The sequence below is a fragment of the Brachionichthys hirsutus genome, unplaced genomic scaffold (genome assembly GCF_040956055.1).
Source record: "Brachionichthys hirsutus isolate HB-005 unplaced genomic scaffold, CSIRO-AGI_Bhir_v1 contig_797, whole genome shotgun sequence".
NCBI lineage: Eukaryota > Metazoa > Chordata > Actinopteri > Lophiiformes > Brachionichthyidae > Brachionichthys > Brachionichthys hirsutus.
Window position 1 is genome coordinate 310463 of NW_027180329.1, and position 23248 is coordinate 333710.

The window sequence follows — 23248 nt, forward strand, 5'->3', positions numbered from 1 at the left end:
TGTTATCAGTACAGTATTACTTAATTTCCCACTGGGAAGAAAGTCATTATTTCTGGCTTTATCTCAACACTGACCTCTGAACCAGAGTTGGGACCATTATTGGTTTGAGCCCATGTTCCCTTTTCTTTTTGTGACACAGCTGACCCCGAACGGCAGTAAGATACATAGCGAGAGCGCAGTTCAAGCAGATGGAGGATGCTGCAAATGAGCATCCCATTCACCTTTTATGTGTTACAAATAGAGGATAATTATATCGATTTGTCACAGGCGGATTCTTTCCTCATGTGATGAATGGTGATTTGAATGTGATATTATATTGATAATAGATGATCAATGACCAACGACCCTCTTCTGTGATTAAATGTTTCATCGAATGCATCAAATTCCTTTTACACCTAAAGGGAGAGAAACATTTTCGCATCTTTAGCTCTAACTTTATTCCTTCTTGGCTCTATAGTTGAGACACTGATAAAGCGTCTGATGACGCTTTTCTTCTGTCTCACAGTTTAATTTTGTCGGGAAGCTGCTGGGACCACGGGGAAATTCCATGAAGCGGTTACAAGAAGAGACCGGAGTGAAGATGTCCATCCTTGGCAAAGGCTCCATGAGGGATAAAGAAAAAGTAAGAAACATTTGTGGTGAAAATAGATTTGTTTGGCGAGTTGAAGATATTAATGAAAAGGTGTAATTTACAGAAACAAAGCACAGAGGAATATTCTAACCCAGAACACACAGAGTGGGATTAAAATCTCCCAGTTATAGTTGACAGATAACAGATATTTCACAGAAAACATTTTTTTCCTGTTTCTTGTTTAATAGCGTTTTCTGTACTAATCAATTGTGAATGCAAAGTGATGAATCTCGCTGCCAGCGTCGTTTCTCCTGCTGACTCGTAGTTCCCTAGAGGCGAGCCTACACAGACAACCTGCTGGATCTAGTTCCCTGGAAGGAGTGCTGCTATAGGGTTGCATCGCCATCACTCCTGTAGTCTCCATTTCAGCCGTGACAAAAGTTAGCGATGCTGCCACCTCTATGGTGAAACGCGAGCTGCATTTGAGTACCTCAAGCACATGTTGACACTAAAACAATGCGGAAGCTGCTAGAGCTACTTTAAAGCCACCATGATCAATACTGGTATAATATAAATCGGCACAGCTTTCTTAGAACACCACATCTATAATGCGTTACGGGAGCATTCAGGGTGAATTATGATGCATTGATATCTCTTATCACTGCACCTTTTAAAGTCACTGCGTGCCTGCGGATGTACATGGGACCTGGGTAGATGTTGGGTCCGTGTCAAAGCAGGCAATTTTTCTTTATATTTTGGCATCTTATATAATAGTCATGACACTTTACTTACTGTGCAATGTTAGGTTGAAGCATGGGTTATTTAGGAGTTGTTAAGAGTTTGCGTGAAAATCAAACAAAATTGCTCTGTTCAGTTATTTGGAGACAAATATTGAACAACCTTTCAGGCAAAAGCTCAAAATGGAAAATCAGCCCAAACAGACAGACAAAATCCAAAATGGGAAAGGTCTAAAATGCAAGCAAATTATCAACATCACAAGAAACATACGATTATCACCGTGGCAAATCTTAACTTTAAATGAACCGTAGGCGTGACCGTGATTCTGTTTTCTGTGTGATAAACTGGTGACAGCAATATAGTCAATGGGCTAAGGTCCAGCCTCCCTTATAGTTATAGGAAAGGAATGACTAAATGAAAAGAAATATAATTTTGTTTCATGAATAAATTCAAGAGAAATGTGATCACTGATAATTCTCAATTTAGGAAGCAACAAGTTCACACAATTTCTGTGGCAGAACTTTCTTTTTATATATATATATATATATATATCACTTTATTTTCCTCAAAAGATGGCATTGCCCAGTTTGAAAATAAATCTAACAAGCTCTATGTTCATGAAAATGTCAATGATCTTGAAAACATTCCTTTTGCCTTTTGTCTTTCTTTAGCTAAAATGAGCTGAACAACTATTCAACACACAATGCATGATTTAATTAGAATGTGACTAGCAGGCAGTATTCCTTAAATCAATTACCTGACTGTTGACTGTGCGGCGTTTGCATGTTCTCCCCGTGTCTGCGTGGGTTCTCCTCGGGTTCTCTGGCTTCCACCCACCTCCAAAAACATGCATCGTAGGTGAATTGATTACTCCAAATTGATTGTCCAGAGTGTGTGCGTAAGTGTTTGTCTGTGTCTGTGTGGCTGGCAGCACATCCAGGATGTACAATGCCTCTCGCCTGCACTGGCAGCCAGCCGTGGCAACCAAGGAGGATAAAGCAGCTGTAGATGAGACCATCGATGAATGGACACATCTTTACATGACAATTTGTCATTGTGTCTCCAATTCCTCTTCTTTTTTTTTTTTACCTCTTGCTACAAACATTTGATTTGAATAGAACACATACATTTTACAGAGGGAGGAATAATTCACACCCCAGCCACCCGATCCGCTGACAAGGAACAAATCCTCCCTCACTGGTCAGTATCACTAACTTGGTGTATTCACCTGGAGTCTGAGGGAGGAGCACGGAGCTGTGAGCAGCACAACAGAGCATAATAAACCCCTCGCAGGACGCCTATCTGATGCACTGCTTGGTATTTTCTGATAGCGATATTGATTTTGTGTGCAGTCTGACCAGTTCTTGAAGGACTCTGTGATGAGACTGACAGCTAAAGGTCATGACTGAGAGACATTCCAGGCAGCTCTGTGCTGCAGTCTAAGCCAGAGTCCCATGACAAGCAGAAGCACAAATCATCACGCATTACTGCAGCCACATCCTGCTCCTCAGAGGGGTGCATTAGTCCTACGATGGGTGGGGCGCACTCAATATGAAACCATGCACGCACATATTAGCCCGGTTAGAGAGCGAACTAACGACCTCAAAGCTTATTTGATTTCTGACCTCCTAAAGTCCTCATAAACGTAGCTCTGAGTGTGCTGCCCTCTCTGACAGAGCTCTCTTACGGTGTCAACCATAAGCTCAAACTCAAGATTCACGGTTGATTCATGTGCACATTTTTATCTTAATCACAATTTAACCCAGTGGCTGCAAAATATTATTTCAATTTGAGGTGGCAGGGAAGAGCTCTGTGAGGCACGGACCAACAAAGTCCCCAGATAGGCTGCTGAGCGTTTGACGGGCTCTCAGGCGTCGTCCCCCTGATGGCCAGCTTCATAGGTCCTTCAGCAAAAGCACCCAAAGAGGAATTGTTTAGATGCAGAATCACTAAACACAGGTGAATACTTAAAGAAACTCCTTTTCTCTGCAAATTTTGGCTTGACTAAATAATTAATTCAGTAATTCAGTAAGCAGCAGCAGCAGCAGCATTTGTAACCGGTGCTGTAATTTGAAACTTGTCTCCTCTCCAGTACTGACAACACCCCTGATTTGTTCAGCTCAAAATTGATTTTACAATTTAACGAGTTCTTTTGAAAGACAGTGAGAACTGGCCCCGAGCTGTATTACAAATCTTTTAAGCCGTTAAAGCCAGTGTGAAGCCTTGAGCATGGCCCCTCAAGGCCTGCATTGAGCTCCTCCTGTCATCACACTTTCAAACTGTTTGAAATAGGAGCTCAGTTTGACACCCTTCTGTGTTTCGGTTCCTTCTTATAGACTTGCTTTAATTCAATGCCCCCGTCTGAGCTGAATATCCACCTCTTTACATCATGTCTTTTGTTTTTTTCCCTATAAGCCTTTCTTGCTTTAAGGCATTAGAAGTATAACTTTAGCTCTATTTAATGTATTTAATGAAATTAGTGGCACTGTTTGATCATTTGCTCCTGTAAGGTTGTTTTTGTTAACTCTCTCTCTCTCTGTGTGTCTCTTTCTCTCTCTCTCTCTCTCATTATGAATTTCTTTTTTTTTATTTTTATCTGTCATACCTCACCTATCCAGCAGGGCACCCCGGTGTGTCTTCCTGCCCTGCACACCTGTCCCTCATCTGCCAGTCTGTTTCATTTCCCTTAGAGATGGCAATGCTTACAATGCGGATGCTCCTGAATGTGACTATTATTTTTGTGATTGTGTTTGATTTTTTCTAACTTTTGCTCTGGTTTTTGTGAAGGATCTAAATCTCCAGACTGTGAGGCAACAGTTTTGTTATTTATCTTTAGCCATTTGACTTTTCCACAGTAGCAAAACTCCATCCATCAACTAAGACAGGTTGAAATATTGCAAGCTAGCGAAAGGAACAAAGGCTTATATATCAGCGTTTTGCTTTTGTTTGATTATTATTTTTATTTTTATTTATTTTTGCTTAATTTTACTTCTTGAGGATCCTCACAAGGTTTGTTGCCAACGGCCATCAAAATGCCTTGAACACTGCACCATGTCTGGCTCACAAGATGTCTATCCATTTTAAAAACCTCCTGGAGCTGTTTTTGAGCAGAGCCTGCAGAGCATCCTTCATGACAAATCAAAAAATACAGTTTTTCCTGGAAGAATATTCCACCTCCCCGGCACCACAATCCAAGACCGGGCTCAGCCCTCACTTTGAACTATGTAATCGTTATGTTTCCATTGTACAAACATCTGCATTATAATGGAATATATAGCTTTTACTCAAATAAATACACCCCCCCCCCCCACACACACACACACATATCACATGCTCCCGCTAGTTCTCTTTTGTAATACAATAACAATAACATTTATATAGTTCATCTCTACACATTCAAGATACACATAGGTAAAAGATTGTATGTACATGTAAAAAATATTTGAAAGCATGCATGTATCCTACCTATCTGCCTTGTCCATCCTATTATTAATTATTTGAATCGTTTTCTTCCTATGGAAGCTATTCTTTATCTCTAAATTTACCAAGGAACCATGTTATCTTGCTGTTTGCATTTAGCTGAAAGCACTGCCTGAGCAGGCAACTCCCAATAGAGCAGGAAACATCCTCCAAACCAGCAATTAAAGCATTAAACCAAACCTTCAAAGTTTGTTTTAAAGTTACTTTACCGCAATGTCCAGTGCAAGTAGTAAATATGTCTGCAATATAGTATTTGATAAAATGTACTTAACTAATGTTATTATTCAACTAGAACAGCATTCGGAGCGCGCAGACCTCTGGCAAGCAGCTCAGTTCCCCCCATAAACAGATTCACACCAGAAATAATGACCCTATACTTATTTTATCTACATTATTAGATTCCTTGACCATGGAAACATACAATTAGCAAGTAATTCACGTTGATAACATTATTAGTTCAGTCGTTACTCACGAAAATCACCTTTTTGGTATTGGCGATATTCTTCTGGATCTAGTTCCATAGATTTTGAAGGTAAAGCAAAAACATTGGCATACTACTGATTCTGTGGTGTCTTGGGTATATTGTGGTGTTGCATGTTTATACCTTAATTTGTTCTCTTGCAGTGACGAAGAAATCCTGTCCTGGATCATATACGGAATTTAGCCAGGATACGGATCAATCTTTGATTTCCTGTTGATCCTGTTGGGAACTTATCCTGTATTTTCAAGCATCCTGACCATTTATTGTGGAGTTATACAAAATAGCCCTGTCTGCCAATGATAAAGAATCATAAAAAAAACCCATAAAAGTCATCTGTTGTTCATTTGCTTTCTTTTGGCACACAGGAAGAAGAACTAAGGACGAGTGGCGAGGCCAAATACGCCCATCTGAGTAATGATCTTCATGTTTTAATTGAAGTCTTTGCGCCGCCCGGAGAGGCCTATTCCCGGATGAGTCATGCCTTGGAGGAGATTAAAAAATTCCTTGTTCCGGTAAGTTTCATACTTATTTTTTATTCCAGTGTCACATAGTGAATGCCATCAATTCTCCACCAGAGCCATTAGCACAAAGCAAACAGAGTCTGAGTTTGTTTACGTTAAGATGAAAGTGCAAAGTTTTCCTCTGCATCACGAACATGGCCCTACACTGCACAAATTTCCTCACAGATTTACCATAATGTATTCATCAATTAAATTGCCTCATGGAACAACTTGCAAGACTCCGGCAACTTATAGCCTGAAGAAATGTGCAATAATTAATGCGCATGTTGTGTATACTAGCCCAGTCTAAGCTGTAAATATTAATCAAGCTTTGCAAACGTGACAAGACTAATAGAGGAATTGTGTTGCAAGAATCTACTTTATGGAGCTCATGCCGCTTGCTACGTCGAGCCATTGTCTTTAAAGTCATGTCTGCTCACTGCATCAGGAGGATGATTGTTCCGCATCTGCACTGAGCAGACTTCATAACCCTGTTTCAAACTATTTAGTGCTGCCGCATAACGAGAAGGGAAATGCAAGCTTATTCATCTCTTGGGTGCAAACAATATGCACAAGTATGCAGGCCTTACTTTGACCCCGGCTGTCCGATGATCCAGGTCTCAAGAACATATGTTTGAGCTGTCAACAGTATGTGCAAATAGGTTCTGATTGATTGACTGTAAGACTTATTTCCTATGGTGCTCTGACGCAGTCCAGCTTGTTGTAGTAAATGTATGTACACCAATAAAGTTATTCTTTCTGTCCCCAATGTCTTTCCAAGAATATGAATACACTGATGGCAGAGCCTCCACTCTTAGTTAAGCGAGACCATGTTCTATGTTCTAACCCAAAATCGCATTGCTTAAGGTTTTTTTTTTTTTACAAATAAACCACACACAACAGGGATCTCTCAGTAACCATGGTGATGATGACGATGATGCTCTCTGTATTTTGTGGAGAGTGATAGAGAGCATCTTGCTATTTAAACGTTTGTTTTTTTCCCCAAAACACCAAATTATATGTTTCTCTGACTGGAATTAAAGAGGGACTGATTTTACACATCAAAGTTTGTTTACAGGTCTTGGGAGCATACTGAATGTACAAAAAGCTTTACAAAACCTTTTCTATCTCCACAGCAAGCTCTGTGAAGTTAGATAAATGGCCTCAAGTCATATCTTTGAGTCAGCGTTAGACGGGGCACAATTGAAATATTCAGCACTGAAGAGTTAGATAGAATTGGAATTACCTAAATTTAATAACCTGATCCTTGTCTCAATTTCGATTCAGCCATTCAAGGATCTGACTGATGGTCAGTGGGCTTTGCATGTAATATAGGACGATTAGAAAGAATACTTCAATTGAGCGATCAACAGTGTCAATTCCAAAGTGACAGATACTATTTGAACATTCATGGCAATGGTTGGTAGTCAGCTCAGCGTGGAACAGAGGAATGTACCACAGGGAACTGGGCCCAGGAGAAAAGGCGGGCTGAATTTACCGTCTTTGCAAACAGGCCTGATTTGAGCCAGCTGGTGTGCAGCATTATTGGCTCGCTGTGAGGAAGTCTCCCACTGCTCCAGTGACCAGTCTGCATCTGTTGGTGAGACATTATACTTCAGAGACCGACCTAAAGTCGAGGTGACGCAGGCAGACAGAATCATGGCGACCTCCCACAATGCAACACTGCATTTGAGTTAAAATTGAGTTAAAATTTAAAGATATGCCGCAGAGATTGATCCGAGATGAATTCCTCTCATCTATCTTTGGACAAAAAAACACAAATGTGAACAATTAATTTCTAAGTGCCATCACTAATCATGATGTCTGAAGATAAATGTCCCACCGCTACGATTTACTTCCCACTGAGCTCTATGAATATGAAAAAAATTAATATATATTCAATTATTTTCTCATGTATGTTAATGGTTATTAAATACCTTTTTCAAAAACGGCATGCACATGCTTCATGAACATCTCCAGGGAGAATTCGATATGCACAACGTGTGCATCTCATTAATTTTAGTCATGAGCAAACGAGAGCAAACAGAAGTGCAGTTTTTCTGTCTGTAAGTTTTATCTGCCGTTGAAAGGACTTAAAAGACGAAAGCTTGCCTTAACACGAGGCCTTGGATCTGCTGCAAAGCAAAATCTTACTGCAGGAATGTTGGCAGTGCTGTCAGCTCAGTGTTGGAAATCCTAGATATTAAAGAAAAATGCACAGAGAAACCGAATCAGTGGATTGCTGCGTAAATACAGCCTGAAACTGAGACGCGTTGAAGGACAGGCGGTCCTGCTCTCATATAGGTTTGCGGCCTTAATCTCAAAATAGGGAGAATTTTGGCACATAGAAGATGACACAGATGCTTGATAAAGATATGTGGTAGTAATTTGTCTTTGCATAGAGTCCACTGCAGTCAAAACAAAATAAATGAGCTATGGAAATGGATTCAGGACTCATCATGATTACAAAGCATGAACGCCAACATTAAACACCAGCCTGGTGTTGCAGAGAAAAAAACATTTATATGCACAGTTACTGACATTGCCGCTCTCAGCAATGTTCCAGAAAAATATCCCAGTATGTCAGAGCAGTGATGTCACAGGCAGCAGACCGATATCAATGAGATGAGATACGCATTTAGAAATCAGTCAACACAACGTGTGGCAGCCGTGCCTCGTCTGCTGGCTCCTTGAGGTCTTTGTGTGTGCCCAAGGTCAAACACGGTCAGACTTAATCGAAGCGCGCAAACAGTCTGACCCGAAAAGCCTCAGCATTTGTTTTATCTGTATTCTCGTGGCGCTGCCTCTGTCAACAGTCAACTCTCACAAGCTCTGGCACATTGCTTGTGTTCTGGATTGGCTGGCAGGCTTCCGTTTAAAAGCTGTGTGCCTGTCTTTTGTCAAACCGTATACCTTAATCCATTAAGGAGGGAGGCACGTGTGTGCTGTGTGTCTTGTGTCTCGTAAATCTGCTGCAAAGATGTTTTTGTCTCCATCAGAGATGTGGGTTTCAGAATCTGTTCATTATGTTGTGCCAGTGTGACACGTAACCTGCTACTGCAAATGAAGAGGTGGGACAACATGGCAGCTGCGGCGTGGTGCCCTGTAGCCTTATTTTTTTTTTATTATGGTGCAAATATGCGATTCCGTCGTGGCGGACCGGTGGCTGAGATTAATGATCAAATATGGCTTTCTCTGATCACATGTGTCGCCATCCTCTGATTCTGCTCCACTCTCACTCGTGACGTTCTTCTGTCACTTATTCGTGATCCACAGTTGAATAAAGGCAACATGTTTTTGAAATAGGTTGGAATATTCAACATTAAATATATTCAAAGCATGTGTGTCAGAAATTACGCCGTGGTTTTAACGATACGCTGCTTTTGGTCGTTTGCTGCAGTCGTTTGGCATCGCTGAGCCGCATCGCTGCCCTTTATGGGAGCATATTAAACTGTCCACGGGACAATACAATGAACCGCAACACAAAAGTTTCTAACTATTTCTATTCAAATAAAGCTGCTATTTATAGTTAAACTTTAAAAGTAACATCAACCTTCTTTAAATGGATCTGCTTGATAAAACTGAAGTAGTTTTTAGAACAATTCAAAAAATACCTGCAGGGCAACGAAGCAGAAATCCCCACACATTAACACACAACCCCATTAACCGTCCTTAAAGCCTCTACTGGGAACATTTCAGCGCGAGACAAAGATGTCTCCAACTTCCTTGGGTCCATTTTCAGTTTCTGTGTGTCCAAAGCTGCAGATTTTCAACATCACACTTCTTAAAATTATATGCTGGACCAGGTTTAATGTCAAAGTTCTGATGCTTAGTCACCATGTTGTCTCCACACATTAAAGCCAGACTCACATGAAAACGGCTTTCTGGTATTAAGACTAAGTACTCTGGACTCTGACTGCTTAAACATTTCAGGGGGGGGGTGACTTTGAGTAGATGTTTTTTTGAGGTGTTGATATAAAAGCAGTGAAAATTTCTAAAATGAAGTGAGAGAAGCTAATGCTGGGGGACATAGGAAATACAGGGTGATACTAAACCATCAGAATATTCAGTTATACTGTGTGTATGTCAATAATAATCATGTGTCATGAATCAATTATCAATCAATGTTGTTTACTCCATGTTCCAGGAAAGTGGGAATACGTTTGTCTGTTTTGAACTTTATTTTGAAGTAAGTTCCAGATGATTTTAATTCTTTCAGGGACAATCCTGTTCTTTACGCCATCAGAGTTGTAAAATGTGGCTGTCAAAAACGTGGATAAAGAAAGCGATTGGCCGCCGCCTGCATGTCTTTGTCATCATTACAAACACATTCTGCCCAAAGTAGCAGCTTGTGAGTGCTTTGCTTTTATTTTTCTAGGGAAAAAAGCCTGTTTATATGTCACCGATGACAAGATAATGAATGCTGTTTGGCCTGCTCTGTTTTCTGGCCTCCAATGAAGTCTTTTTTTTTCTTTTCTTACACACATCAGGCAATTTGTTGTCACATCACCTGAGTTCTGCAAAAACCCTCGATAGAATAATTATTTAAATCCAATCTTGCTCCTCACATTGAATATGCGGCTTGTTGATTATTGAGGCGCATTTGTCATTAGTGATCACTCTTCTGCACGTCCTGTCCAAACATAGCCAAAAGGAGGCATTCTTCATTGGGTATTCAAAGCTCATGCCTCCCCTGTGTATGTCAAGATCACATTGATATGATTATATAGTTGCTGTTGTTAGGTCCATCTGTTCCACTCGGGAAAAAAAAACACATCCGTGTTTTTTTTTATATGAGAATTGATGTATTTTGTTCCCATAGGACTACAATGATGAGATTAGACAGGAGCAGCTGAGAGAGCTCTCCCTCTTGAACGGTTCTGAGGAGTCGAGCCGAGGGAGGAGTGGACGGCCAGCGACAACAATATCCACACGGTAAAAACGTGATAAATAAACATTTGGTTTAAAATTGTATATAATTTCTTCTGATTGTTGTAATATTTACTTACAGTCCACTTAATAGTGAACATTTATATCACACTACATGAAGGAAGATGGATTTACAAAGAAGCAATTATCAAAATCTGAGCACAGGCGTAGCCTTGATGATCATCAATATGACACAACTATCACCACATCGAAATGTGCAAGCCTAACAACCTTGATAAAATGAAACAAATGGCTGACGTGCTGTGTTGTTGAAGCTTACTGGTATTACTGGCTGGTTTCTGTCAAATAAATAAACAGCCAGTAGCACTCTTTATGATGAGGCTCTAAGAGTAGAGAGTGTAAATCCCTCAAAGGCAATTTGTGCAATTAGTTTTTTTGTTCTCTCCTCATGCCAATATTCAGATTGTTCTGTTAGGGCCTCCTAATGACTTTAATATTAGTTGTTGTCCACATAAAGGTACTGTAGCGAGCGAAGAACCACACTGGAATCGAGCTTGTGTCAACAAGTGCCTTTATTGCGACACAGGACAACTTGACTGCGCATGGATGCCGCGCTGGGGTCTTTCAACGCAACACCCCTCTCACTCCTGGTGCCAACAGCAGAACCCAGTCACTCCCATCATGCATTGCGCCTCACGTGATCTCGCGCGATCGCTACATAGCCCCCACCTGAGGGGTCAGACGCCCTCGGCGACCCCATCACCCAACACAAAGTCTCTTAAATACCCCGGCTGGCAACGGCGGCGAACAGGCCGTCTAGGATTGGCAGGAGCCGTGCCAGGCGGAGAGTCACAGGGGCCGGCGCACGGACTACCGCCACCACTCGCCTCACCAGCATCCGGGGCGAGGGGTCGGTACGGTGAGAGTCTGTCCTGGTGCAGCACCACCATGCGTCTCTTGCCGGACATCCGCACCCGATACACCACCTCAGACAAGCGGTCTATGATGTCACAGGGGCCTTGCCAGTGGCTGCGAAGCTTCGGAGAAATCCCCTTTTTGCGGACAGGGCAGTAGACCCACACCTTTTCCCCTGGCATGAAGGCCCGTCCTCTGCAACGGACGTCGTAGCCCCTCTTCTGCCGAACGCCAGAGTTCGCCTGGGCCTGGCGGGTGTAGTCGTGTACTACCAGCAGGCGCTCTCTCAGCCTGCGAAAATAGTCCATCTCCTGCCCCCCAGGGATTTCCGGCTCTGGCGGGGCACCAAACACCAAGTCCACCGGTGTCCGGAGCTCTCTCCCAAACATAAGAGCGGCAGGCGTGCACTGGCTGGACTCCTGAACAGCAGACCGATAGGACCACAGGACCAGCGGCAAGTGACGGTCCCAGTCTTTCTGGTGTTGACTGGTGAGGATGGCAAGCTGGGTGGCCAGGGTACGGTTAAACCGCTCCACCAGCCCATCACTTTGCGGGTGAAGCGGAGTTGTTCTGGTCTTACTCACCCCCAGCCGTCGGCAGACCTCCCCAAAGACCTGGGACTCGAAGTTCCGTCCCTGGTCACTGTGGAGCTCGTTAGGGACCCCGAAACGGGCGAACATCTCCTCCACCAGTCTTTCTGCGGTCGTAGCCGCGGTCTGGTCTGGGACCGCATACGCCTCTGGCCACTTTGTGAAGTAGTCCATGGCCACCAGAACATAGCGGTTGCCAGAGTTGGTGACTGGGAAGGGCCCCAGGATGTCCACTCCAACCCTCTCCATCGGGGCCCCCACCAGATACTGCTGTAGCGGGGCATGGGAGCGCTGGGTCGGTCCCTTCTGGGCCGTGCAGGCATCACAGCAGTGGACATGCAACTCCACCTCCCGCCGACAGTCCGGCCAGTAGAATCGCCTCCTGAGGCGGTTGAGGGTCTTGGCATTCCCGTAGTGCCCCGCCCCCACCGAACCGTGGACCGCCTGGAGAACTTGGGGCCGTAGGGCCCTTGGCACCAGCAGCTGCAGGAGGTCGTACCCTCGTCCTGGCGTTTGCCACCTCCGGTACATCACTCCGTCACGGACCACGAAGTTGCCCCACTGAGAGTGGTAAGCCTTCACTTCGGGCCCCAGGGCAGACACCTCGGCCCACTCAGGACGGCGTCCCGCCTCCAGCCAGCCCCCCACCAATGCAAGGGTCACATCAGCCTCCTGCTGCTGTTTCAGCTGCTCAGTGGTCAGCGGGAGCCATCCTTCTCCATCGTTGGAGGGGCTGGCGCTGGCCACGCTGAGTGTCATCTGGCTCCGTTCCTCCTGCCGCCGGCAGTAGCGACACTCTACCGCTGCGCATGGACGCCGGGAGAGCGCATCAGCGTTGCCGTGAAGTCGCCCCCCCCGATGCTGGATGTTGAAGTCATATCCCTGGAGGACCTCCAGCCAGCGGGCCACCTGGTCTTCAGGGTTCTTAAAGTTTAGAAGCCAGGTGAGCGATGCGTGGTCAGTACGGAGCAGGAAGTGGCTCCCAAGCAGATACGGCCGGAACTGCCGCAGGGCCAGGACCACTGCCAGTAGTTCCCGACGGGTGACGCAGTAGTTCTTCTCTGCTCTGCTCAGCGCTCGACTGAAGTAGGCCACCACACGCTCTCCTTCTTCCCCCTGCTGGGAGAGGACAGCCCCGACGCCGACGTTGCTAGCGTCTGTGTCCATAATAAAGGGCAGCTGAGCATTGGGGTACGCCAACACTGGGGTTTCAGTGAGAGTTCTCTTGAGTTGGGCAAAGGCGGCTGCGCATTTGTCGTCCCAGTTGAACGGCTGGCCCTTGTTGGTGAGGCGGTGCAGTGGGTCGGCAATGGTGGCAAAGCCCTGGACGAACCGCCGGTAATATGAAGCCAGTCCCAGGAAGCTCCGCAGCTCATTGACATTGGCTGGGGTTGGCCATTCTTGAACTGCAGCCACCTTTGCTGGGTTAGTAGCCACACCACGAGCGCTAACCACATGGCCCAAGAACTCCGTCTCCCTGGAGAGCAGATGACATTTGGCAGGGTTCAGTCGCAACCCGGCCTGGCGAATGGCAGCAAAAACCTCACCTAGGTTGGCCAGGGCTCCGTCGAAGTCAGTGGCATGCACCAGCAGGTCATCAAGGTACACCACACAACGACTCCGCGGCACATCGGCCAGCACCCTCTCCATCAGCCGCTCAAACGTAGCTGGTGCGTTGCAGAGTCCAAACGGCATGACACGAAACTGCCATAGCCCCTGACCGATGGTAAAGGCAGTCTTTGGTCTTGCTTCGGGGGCCAGCTCCACCTGCCAATAGCCACTGCGGAGATCAAGGGAACTGAACCAGCTGGACCCAGCGATGTAGTCGAGGGCGTCATCGATGCGAGGGAGTGGGTAGGAGTCTTTCTTGGTGACTGCATTGAGGCGCCGGTAATCTACGCAGAACCGCCAGGAGCCGTTCTTCTTCCTCACCAAGACAACCGGGGCAGCCCATGGACTATCTGATGGCTCGATCACACCAGCGGCAAGCATCTCACGGACCATTTCCTCCGCCGTCTGCCGTCTAGAAAAGGCCAGCCGATGAGGTCGTAGGCGAATGGGTTGAACATCACCCGTCTCAATGGTGTGCTGGACCAGGCCAGTCTGCTTACAGTCCTTATCTTTGGCAGCAAAAATGTCTTTGTAGCCATCAAGGAGGTGTTTCAACTGCTGCCGCTGCTGGGGATTTAGGCCATCGCTGCTGCGTAGCCATAGCTGGTATATGGCCTCGGTTGTCTCTGTAGATGGGGCGACAGTTGACTCTGTGGTCGGTTCTGGGGCAGGTTGGGGTTGTGCCAGGCTGCTGGGCCGCCGTTGAACTGCAGCTGACTGGTGGCGCCTCCTCGGTCGGTTCCCACTCTCTCGGCCAGCCTGGAGCTCCATGGTCTCTCCGCCAAGGGTGACAGCCTTCCCTACCACGTCGACCTGGGCTCCCCAGCGGTTCAGCAGGTCCAGGCCGATGATGCACTGGTCCTGGATGTTGGCGAGCCAGAACTCATGGATCACCTCCTGGTCTCCGACCCTCACTGTCAGCCGCCTGCTCCCCCCCATGACAACCGTTTCCCCTGTCACTGTCATCAGCTTGGTGTCGGTTGGCGTCCACGCAGTGGAAGGTAAGGCGAGAGTGTCGGTGCCTACCAGGGAGATGGTGGACCCCGTGTCCATCAAGGCTTGGCAGGGCTGTCCATCAAGCCAGCAGTTCAGATACAGTCCTTTGGTATGGCCACAGCGGCCCACCAGCGTGCATCTACCTTGGCGGGGGTATGGAGGTCGGAGTGGCAGTCCCCTCATTGAGCCACTCCGCTGTCGTTTCCCGCCTGTCTGGCCTTTGGAGCAGGAGCAGGACAATCCCGTGCGATGTGACCGACCTCATCACACCGGTAGCAGCGGTCAGTTGAGCGGGGGGCCCGCTGGAAGCGCGGAGGTCTTCTTTGGAGCTGCAGTGGTGATGGTGTGGCTTGGCGGGTCTCTTCGGGCGCCCCCCCTTCCTCATAGTCAGCCATTCTGACATTTGGCTGTCGAGCAGGACCCCTCTGTGGTGCAGGCTGACTGGAGAGCACCGCCTCCGCCCGTTCAGCTTCATACAGTGCCTCGCTGAGGGACTTGGGCACGGCGAGGCGAACATGCTGGCGCAGTCTTTCAGGTGTGAGCCCCCGCAGGAAGGCATTGAGGGCCAGTTCACCTTGAACAGCTGCATCAAAATGTGGATAGCCCTGCTGGGCATACAGCTGCACGTCTGCGGCAAAGGTGCCCAGGTTCTCCCCTTCCTGGCGGTGTCGGTGAAAAGCTGCTGTCCAAACCGCCTCTGTAGTGCAGTTGTCAAGGTGTGGAGGTCCTGCTGCTCCGCCGGGGCGAGATCAAGGAGCACTTGCACCGCCTTCCCCTCCAACGTTAGGGCCAGGTGAACAGCAGCTTCTTCATCACTCCAGCCACTGTACGATGCTGCTAGTTGGACTTGGGCGAGGAAGGGCATTAGCGGCGTCACCCCATTGTATTTGGGCAGCTTGACTGACGTCTTGGAGTCTCTCCCGGCCACGAGGCGATGGCGCTCCAGCGCGTCTGTTGCAGCGGCCTGCTCGGCCAGCAGGGGCGGTGGACGCCTTGGTGCGTCTGTTGTAGCGGCCTGCTCGGCCAGCAGGGGGCGATGCCGCCCTGGCGCGTCTGTTGCAGCGGAGCTCCATGGATGTTGGAGCTCCATGGATGTTGCAGCGGCCTGCTCGGCCAGCAGGGGGCGCTGACGCCTCGGTGCGTCTGCTGCGGCGGCCCACTCGGCCAGCAGGGGCGGTGGACGCCTTGGTGCGTCGGTTGCAGCGGCCTGCTCAGCCAGCAGGGGGCGCTGACGCCTCGGTGCGTCCGTCGCTGCGGCGGCCCGCCCGGCCAGCAGGGGGCGATGACGCCTCGGTGCGTCCGTTGCTGCGGCCCGCTCGGCCAGCAGGGGCAGCGGACGCCTCGGTGCGCTGGAGCCGTCAGGAAGCCGGTCCGTCTTCAGCATGGCTCTGACTGCCCGCTCGAGTTCGTTGATTTCCATCTCCATCCTTCTGGAAGTCGGAAATCCCACTTCTGACACCAATGTAGCGAGCAAAGAACCACACTGGAATCGAGCTTGTGTCAACAAGTGCCTTTATTGCGACACAGGACAACTTGACTGCGCATGGATGCCGCGCTGGGGTCTTTCAACGCAACACCCCTCTCACTCCTGGTGCCAACAGCACAACCCAGTCACTCCCATCATGCATTGCGCCTCACGTGATCTCGCGCGATCGCTACAGTACTTTATCTCAAGTCGATGTCAGCGTCACCAGCTACAGAAAAAGCTCACGTTACAGAGCACTTGATTGGCTTAGCCACGCGTGCAGCTGCTGTTGTGAAGCGGATTGCCTTCCCCTCCGTTTCCTTTTGAATTGATTTTTAGAGAAAATTGTCCACAACCTACCTGAGCCGCGGCGGTCCCTCAAAAGCATGCAGGTACAGTTTGCCCCACGCCCTGTACAGGAGACAAATCCAGAAAGAACATGGAATGCCCACAATTTAAAGTCACCCCCATCACTTGCCTTCACAGATTTTCTCATGGCACACAGATAAGCGATTATTGCAAATCTCCATGAAAAATATGCACCAGTAATTCCTCTTTGGGTGTCTATATTTTTGGATCACAATGGGCCGCTTCTAAGTGAAGGATGTGCCAGAGGAAGAAATGGTCTCCTTGCCCACCTACATCATGCGGCTGTTAAAAATGTGAAGTTGGCAGACAATAGAGGGCTTTGTGGTGCTAAAGCCACCCTTTGATTCACGCGCTGTTCAAGGGGTCTTCGACTGGACAATTGCTCCTCCACAAAAGACACAAGCTCAAATCCTTTGAACTTAAATGTCTCTCTCTGCTGGATACCCTTAAGTAAGTCAATAAAAAAAGAAAATGTCTGACCATGTCGCTGAGCAGGGTGAAGTGTGAGTTGATGCAAACACAGGCTTGAGACGGCTGTACGGGTTTATTGAAATGTGAAAGGTGTCTCCCAAAGGTGTTAAGAAAGACACACATTGACACTCTTCAACCCTCTGATCATTACATCTACTTCTGTGCCGGCGGAGGTTATGCTTATCTTGTGTTTCACCCAAGCACGCTGTGCAACACACATCCACTGAATCAGCCTGCACAGACGTAGCCATAAGACAGATCTGACACATTTCTTACGTCCTACCTCTTAATGTTTTTTTTTTCTTCGCTGACATTGCTGCGGCTTATTTTCAGATGGTGCGGAGTAAAATTATTCTGGCAAAAAATTATGCCCTATTTTTCTGCTTGTTTACTTCACCAGAGGCCACAGAGGAACGAGAAGGAGTGCAGCAGCACCTCGGGGGACAGCAGCAGCAGCAGCAGCACACAGCAAACTTCCCACGACTGCTTTAACAAGGGAGGCACAAGCTCCTAGAGCCATGGGGGCAGCGGGGAGCGCTGGCTACAGGCCCCCGCCGTTAGCCGTCAGACATGAGTCATACGACGACTATGTAAGTTCAATCCTCTTTGCACACTCTGAGAAGTGTAGCTGATAATAATGTTACTTGAACTGTGTGCAAATCCAACTTGGTTTAATCCCCTTTCGTGTGATCTGGTTGGGTCTTGCTTTACATGGAGAGGTGGGGCATTCTGGGAGTCGTTTGAAAAATTAGGGCAACAGGATATTATTACAATCTTTATTTTAATTACCGTTAACTCCGTTTTTTTAGGGCATACCAGACATTTCATAATGATTCACGAGCCAATCATTTCTGCACAGTACTAAAATCAACTTGGTTGACTTTAAGGCTTCTTGGGATAAATAATCTTTCAGAGTGAAATGTATCTTTTTATGCATAGGTTAGGGCAGAATTGTGGCTAACAGCCGAGATGTTTGTGTCATGGTGACACATCTCCAGCAGCAAGAAAAAAAAATTGATCTAATTTGTTACTGTGTGTATTTGTGGCTAAATATTCTGCTACAGTGAATCGTAAATAGCAACCATGCAAATTGGTTAAATAAATAGTCTATATTAACAAAATTATTTAGATGATGTTTTTAGGGATTCACATACTTTCTCTTGAAACAAATATATTTATTATTAAAGGAATGTTTTGTCACGTGAGCTTATTTACCACTTTATCAGTTTTACCCCACACCCAGAGCAGAGCATTTTTTACCAAACCAACAGATTTTACTTCTTTGGTTTTGTTCAGGTTTGGTCATCTTAGATTCTAATGAGGGATGGGTGCACTGACTTGCATGCACCTGGAAAATTTTATATTTAAAACAAGAAAAGCAATCGGAAAGTGCAAACCTCCGCCTGCCAAGAACGCTGAACAGATGGTATGGAGTCAAAATGCAGAGGCACAGACTGACTGTAGAGCAACAGAAGAGTTTATTCCAGAAAACTGGCAAAGGTATCCAAATCAGCAGGCAAAAGGCAAGGTCTGAAAAACAAGGCTATAGCTATGGCTTGAGAAAAAGGCTGGAACGTGACTGTGAGGTACAACGAACTGGCAGAGGACTGAAGGCAGAGGGTAGGACAAGGAGGCATGGTGACGAAGGGAATGAGGAGACGGTGTGACAACGAGATGGAAAGAGGTCAGACACAGAACACAGGAAATAATGCAACACATAAAGGGAGCGCATGGAAGCATAAAATAATACTAGAAAACGACAATCAGAGATTGCAGACCCTCGCCTCCAATAGACTATTCGATCTTGTGAGACAGTAAACAGGGCTTCCGGATCAGAGGGGCCAAACCTGCTCTAGCTCGCTGCTTCGGAACGTACTACAAGCCATCTTCTGGACTCTTTTTCCCATCATGCCATTCGTGCCCCTCCCTCTTAAAGTGGCAGTTTACAGCACAGGCACAATTCCAGATGTAAAAATAATTCTAGAATCTGGATCCAGATCCGTATCAACGCCATTCTCGGGGAGGACCGAGCCACGGACAGAACCTTGCTTGTGTAAAATTTTCAAGTCGAGTGGGTTACTAGTTTTTGACTTATGCGCTCGGACAGACAAACAGACAAACAGACAAACAGACAGACAAACGCACCCAATTGCAATACCCTCGCTTCCGCTTCGGCGAGGGTAACAAGGGAAAAAAACAGAAGCATGACACAGCCAGCAGCTCATTCCCCTCCTAATTGGATTTGCACCGTCCACATGGTGATCTGGATCATCACCAAAAGGTTCTAAATGTTTCAATGTAAACATTTAATAATTTATCCTGACTTCATTCTGGATCAGATCCAGAAGACATTTTGCATGATAGTGCATCTCGGACCCCTTTATGTCTGTTTTGGTGAGTGAATTGAATGCATACTTTACAAGATATGAGTTTTTTTGAAAAATCCTCCATTATAAGATAAGAGTTAGTTGGTTGATGTAGACCGTAGGCTCAGGACAGATATAACAATGGTCACCTGCGAATAAAAAAATGTGCATTCAGTGGTGAAATGAATTGATTCCAGTGGAACTCTGTGAGAGAGAAAAAAAAAGAAGATCTGTAATGATTGTGTAGCTTGCCTGTTACACTCCTATACATATGAACTAAAGTATGTGATATACAGAGTCTATGTATATGTAAATCTCAATTCCATGAAGCATTGCATTGTGAATTGCTGCACATTCAGGAGCACAATGATTCACTTGAACTACTGTCCAGTGTTTATAAAATCTGTTCTCATATCACTTTCTTCACACAACACTGGGATTCATGCGAAAGTTATTCACGGCCCTTAAAAGTATGCTTGTCTTCAGATCTCAGAAATGTCTCAAGGTCATTTTGAAAGGATTGCACAAGGTGAGCTCTAAGCTTCATCCAAATGAAAAAAGGCAACACTTTTCCTCGTCTATTTCCTCAGAGCCTTCCTGCTAAAGCCCCCATGTGTGCTGGCAATTGAAGATTGGGCCGTCTGCATGGGGAAAAGCACAAGCACAGTCTCATTACCAAACCAAATTGAGTTCTGATGTAGAGCCTGTATATTTCTAAGGAGTAAAAAGCGAGGCATTTCTTCTCTTTGTAATTGGAGGTTGGAAAGAGGGGTGGGAGCAGAGAGACTAGGGGATTATGGAGAGATGAATTTGTCCTGAACATTTTCTTCCCTCATATCTCACTTTGCTATTTCTTCTACTACATTACCCAATTTTCTTTGAACAAGTTTTCAGAATATGGCAAGAGATTTTTTTTTAATACAAAGGTCGAGGTTTGTTAGCATTTGTCATCACTAAGTGTACAAGACATGGTATTGCATGTTGTAATGCCACTGCAAGGATCCTAGAGTGAGCAGTCTGCTGCAAGAGATGAGCAGATCTGCCACAGAGGATGTGTTTGTTGCTAAAGTCTCTTCTTGTGCGTTGGTATCATGTCGACTGTTGATTGATGGATGCTGTCAAAGTGTCAGTCTGTCTCATAAAAGTGATACCATGAGAGCATCCATAACTCGAGCTAGTCAAGGGTGGTATTGATCCCAAACTTAAATGGAAAGCATGAGGAAGCTGGCAGTTATCATGTGTCGCTGTTCGCTTTATAATTTATGACCTCAATGCCAGTGCTTTCTTTATTCCTTGTAATAGTCTTCTGTGCAAGCTGGTGTTTACAGTAATGCTCAGGTGTACAGAATACTGCAATACTCTGAAGCCGTTTCTCATTATTTTCTTGAAGGAATTCAAGGCCAAAGTAAAAAAGTAATAATAATGGAATCTAAAAGGATGAGGTTGTTCAAATGTTAAATTGTTTTGCTACAAACATATCCATCAATCCATGCAACAAAAATAAAGAAAGCCATCAACAATAAATTGTCCCTGCTAATGAATACTGTTTGAATACTCAATTCCTGAATGAAAATGATGAAGTCGGTTCTGCCATTACAAAAAACATGTTGGAATCAGTTATGTTACACAATAGTTTCATATCACCCACAATGGAAAATCAATAACAGATGCTAAATTATTAACTACATTATCCTGATTGGTTTGTACATTATTTAGCTTTTTATTAGATGATAGATAGATAGATAGATAGACGTAGCCTACATCTTCCATTGACTACTGGGTTTATTGTTTCATGACACATCAGTATGTGCTTGATTCGACAGAAACACAATCATGCATGACATTTATGTTGCATTATTGAGTCATAAGCATCAGGTAAATTACATTCTGTTAAAATGCTGTTACAGTTCACTGCATACTCGTGTATACATACTTAATTACTGAGCCGGTAATTAAGTTAATGTACCCGTAGTTAGGTAAAGGATGCATGGCCCATTCATTTGCAATGATGGACACCTTGAAGGGCACTGCACTTCATAACATGTTCACTTGCTAAAAAAGGAAACTATTCGCTATTCGTTTTGCAATCAAATTCACTGCACTGGACAGCAGACACTGCGTTGCTTTGTTTGTGTCTGGGTGCTTTGTCCTCCAGGTGGACCAGCATCTGTCTCAGGGTGTTGAAGAGTATGTGAATCATGTGTTGACTGAAAATTTGTTTGAATTCTTCAGAAAACACTGGCAAGGTAGGGGATGACAACGGGTTTCCATTTGTCTTCGGTCTCTTATTCCTGGTTGTTTTTGTTAATATATTTGTTGGTCTTGTGCTGGTGAGAATCAAAAAGAAGATACTGGTTGGTGTGGGTGGGCTTTCTGTACACCTCAATGTTGAGGTTTCCATCCATTTCACGGTGTGCTGCACAGATGTTACAGCCCAACGTATTGATGTGGTCTGTAAAGCCTTTCACTTCTTGGGGCCTGTTTTTTTTACGTAGGTGTCGTCCACATACCTGCAAGTCCCTGCAAAAGAGGTCAGGGACTTGCATTGCAGCTCTTCCATATGCAAATTGTCTATCAGAGATGCCGGTGAAGCCATGAAACAAACATGTTTCTGCCGGTACTGGAAGTACGGTAGCTGGTGCTCAGACAGAGATCCAGCAGCGCGCCAATGTGGTCTGGGGCGAGGTGTGTTCTGTTCAGTTGTGTTTGGTCTTGTAGGCATTTTCTTCTTCGTGTCCTGCCTGGCTTTGCAGCTGGAATATCTGATAATTGGTTGTCATATCGTTAGCCTCATAGCATTATTGCCCATTATCAATAGGCATTGCCCAACACTTGGGCTGTTATGCTATTAGGCTAATGATATTCATTTCATAAAGACACAAAGCAATCCCATCATGATAGAGCTGCAAATGAATCTTGCACTAAAATCTGAAAGTGCTGACAATGCAGAGCTGTAATCAGATTAATATTGGTTTGTTTTCCAGAGCAAAGTTATCTGAAAGTTTAGCAATAGATCACTGCTGTTGTTTTGTGTTAGGGTTTAGTTAATTGCTTTGTTGTTGTGCACTTATAAAATATATATTTTCATTACTTCTGAGCTCTTTCAGTACAGTATTTGCAGTATGTGGTCCAACTCTGAATATTTATTTTTGGAGCATTGGATTGGAGGTCTATAAATTTACCATCTTCCACTAATGGGCTCTTAAAGTATGTATTTGTGTCTGTGCCAACACTCTTTACATTATGTGCGTCCGATGTATTTATATTTTATGGATTCCCACATAAAAGCGAGTTCATCTTACAGCTAGATTCACATGCATAATCAAGATGAAAGCTTCTTCAATGAGATTCTTCATTAGACGCAGTGCTATTACTTGAGTAAGTTGCAAAGTTATGACTAATAGCCGTCATTTTGTGACATTAAACACGAGATAATTAATTGATGTTGCAAAGCTCCTAGAAAGAGCAGCAGGGAGACGTTTCACTGTAATAACTTTAAGTTTGCGCATGAAAAAATTTAAGGGAGCGCAGCGAAAGATAAAAAATGTGAAGGATGGCCTTTTTTATAGATGGGGACCATGGCCTCCATTTAATGTTAAGAATCAGGTCCCGTCAGGATCAAATCATATCTTTTTATGTCAGTGCTGATGATAGAAAAAAATGAATCTGAGAGTGATACAGGATTCTGTCCCTGACAGCAGAACATAAATTGAACAAATCGCAGGAAAAAGCTGAAAATCCTGGCTTGGCTTTTAAACCTGAGCCCTGCAACTATACTGATGCCGTGCAGGAAATGCCATAATGT

The 23248-nt window shown here is 45.4% G+C and overlaps 1 protein-coding gene across 1 annotated transcript in view; it reads left to right on the top strand.

Moving 5' to 3' along the window:
- The window catches only part of LOC137912916 (KH domain-containing, RNA-binding, signal transduction-associated protein 2-like), a 51536-nt gene that overhangs the window by 18970 nt on the left and 9318 nt on the right, over nt 1-23248 (top strand). Inside the window, exons 3-6 of the mRNA XM_068757045.1 lie at nt 506-622; nt 5636-5782; nt 10593-10705; nt 17478-17667. Coding sequence (XP_068613146.1) covers nt 506-622; nt 5636-5782; nt 10593-10705; nt 17478-17667 — 567 coding nt within the window. The remainder of the gene's footprint in view (nt 1-505; nt 623-5635; nt 5783-10592; nt 10706-17477; nt 17668-23248) is intronic.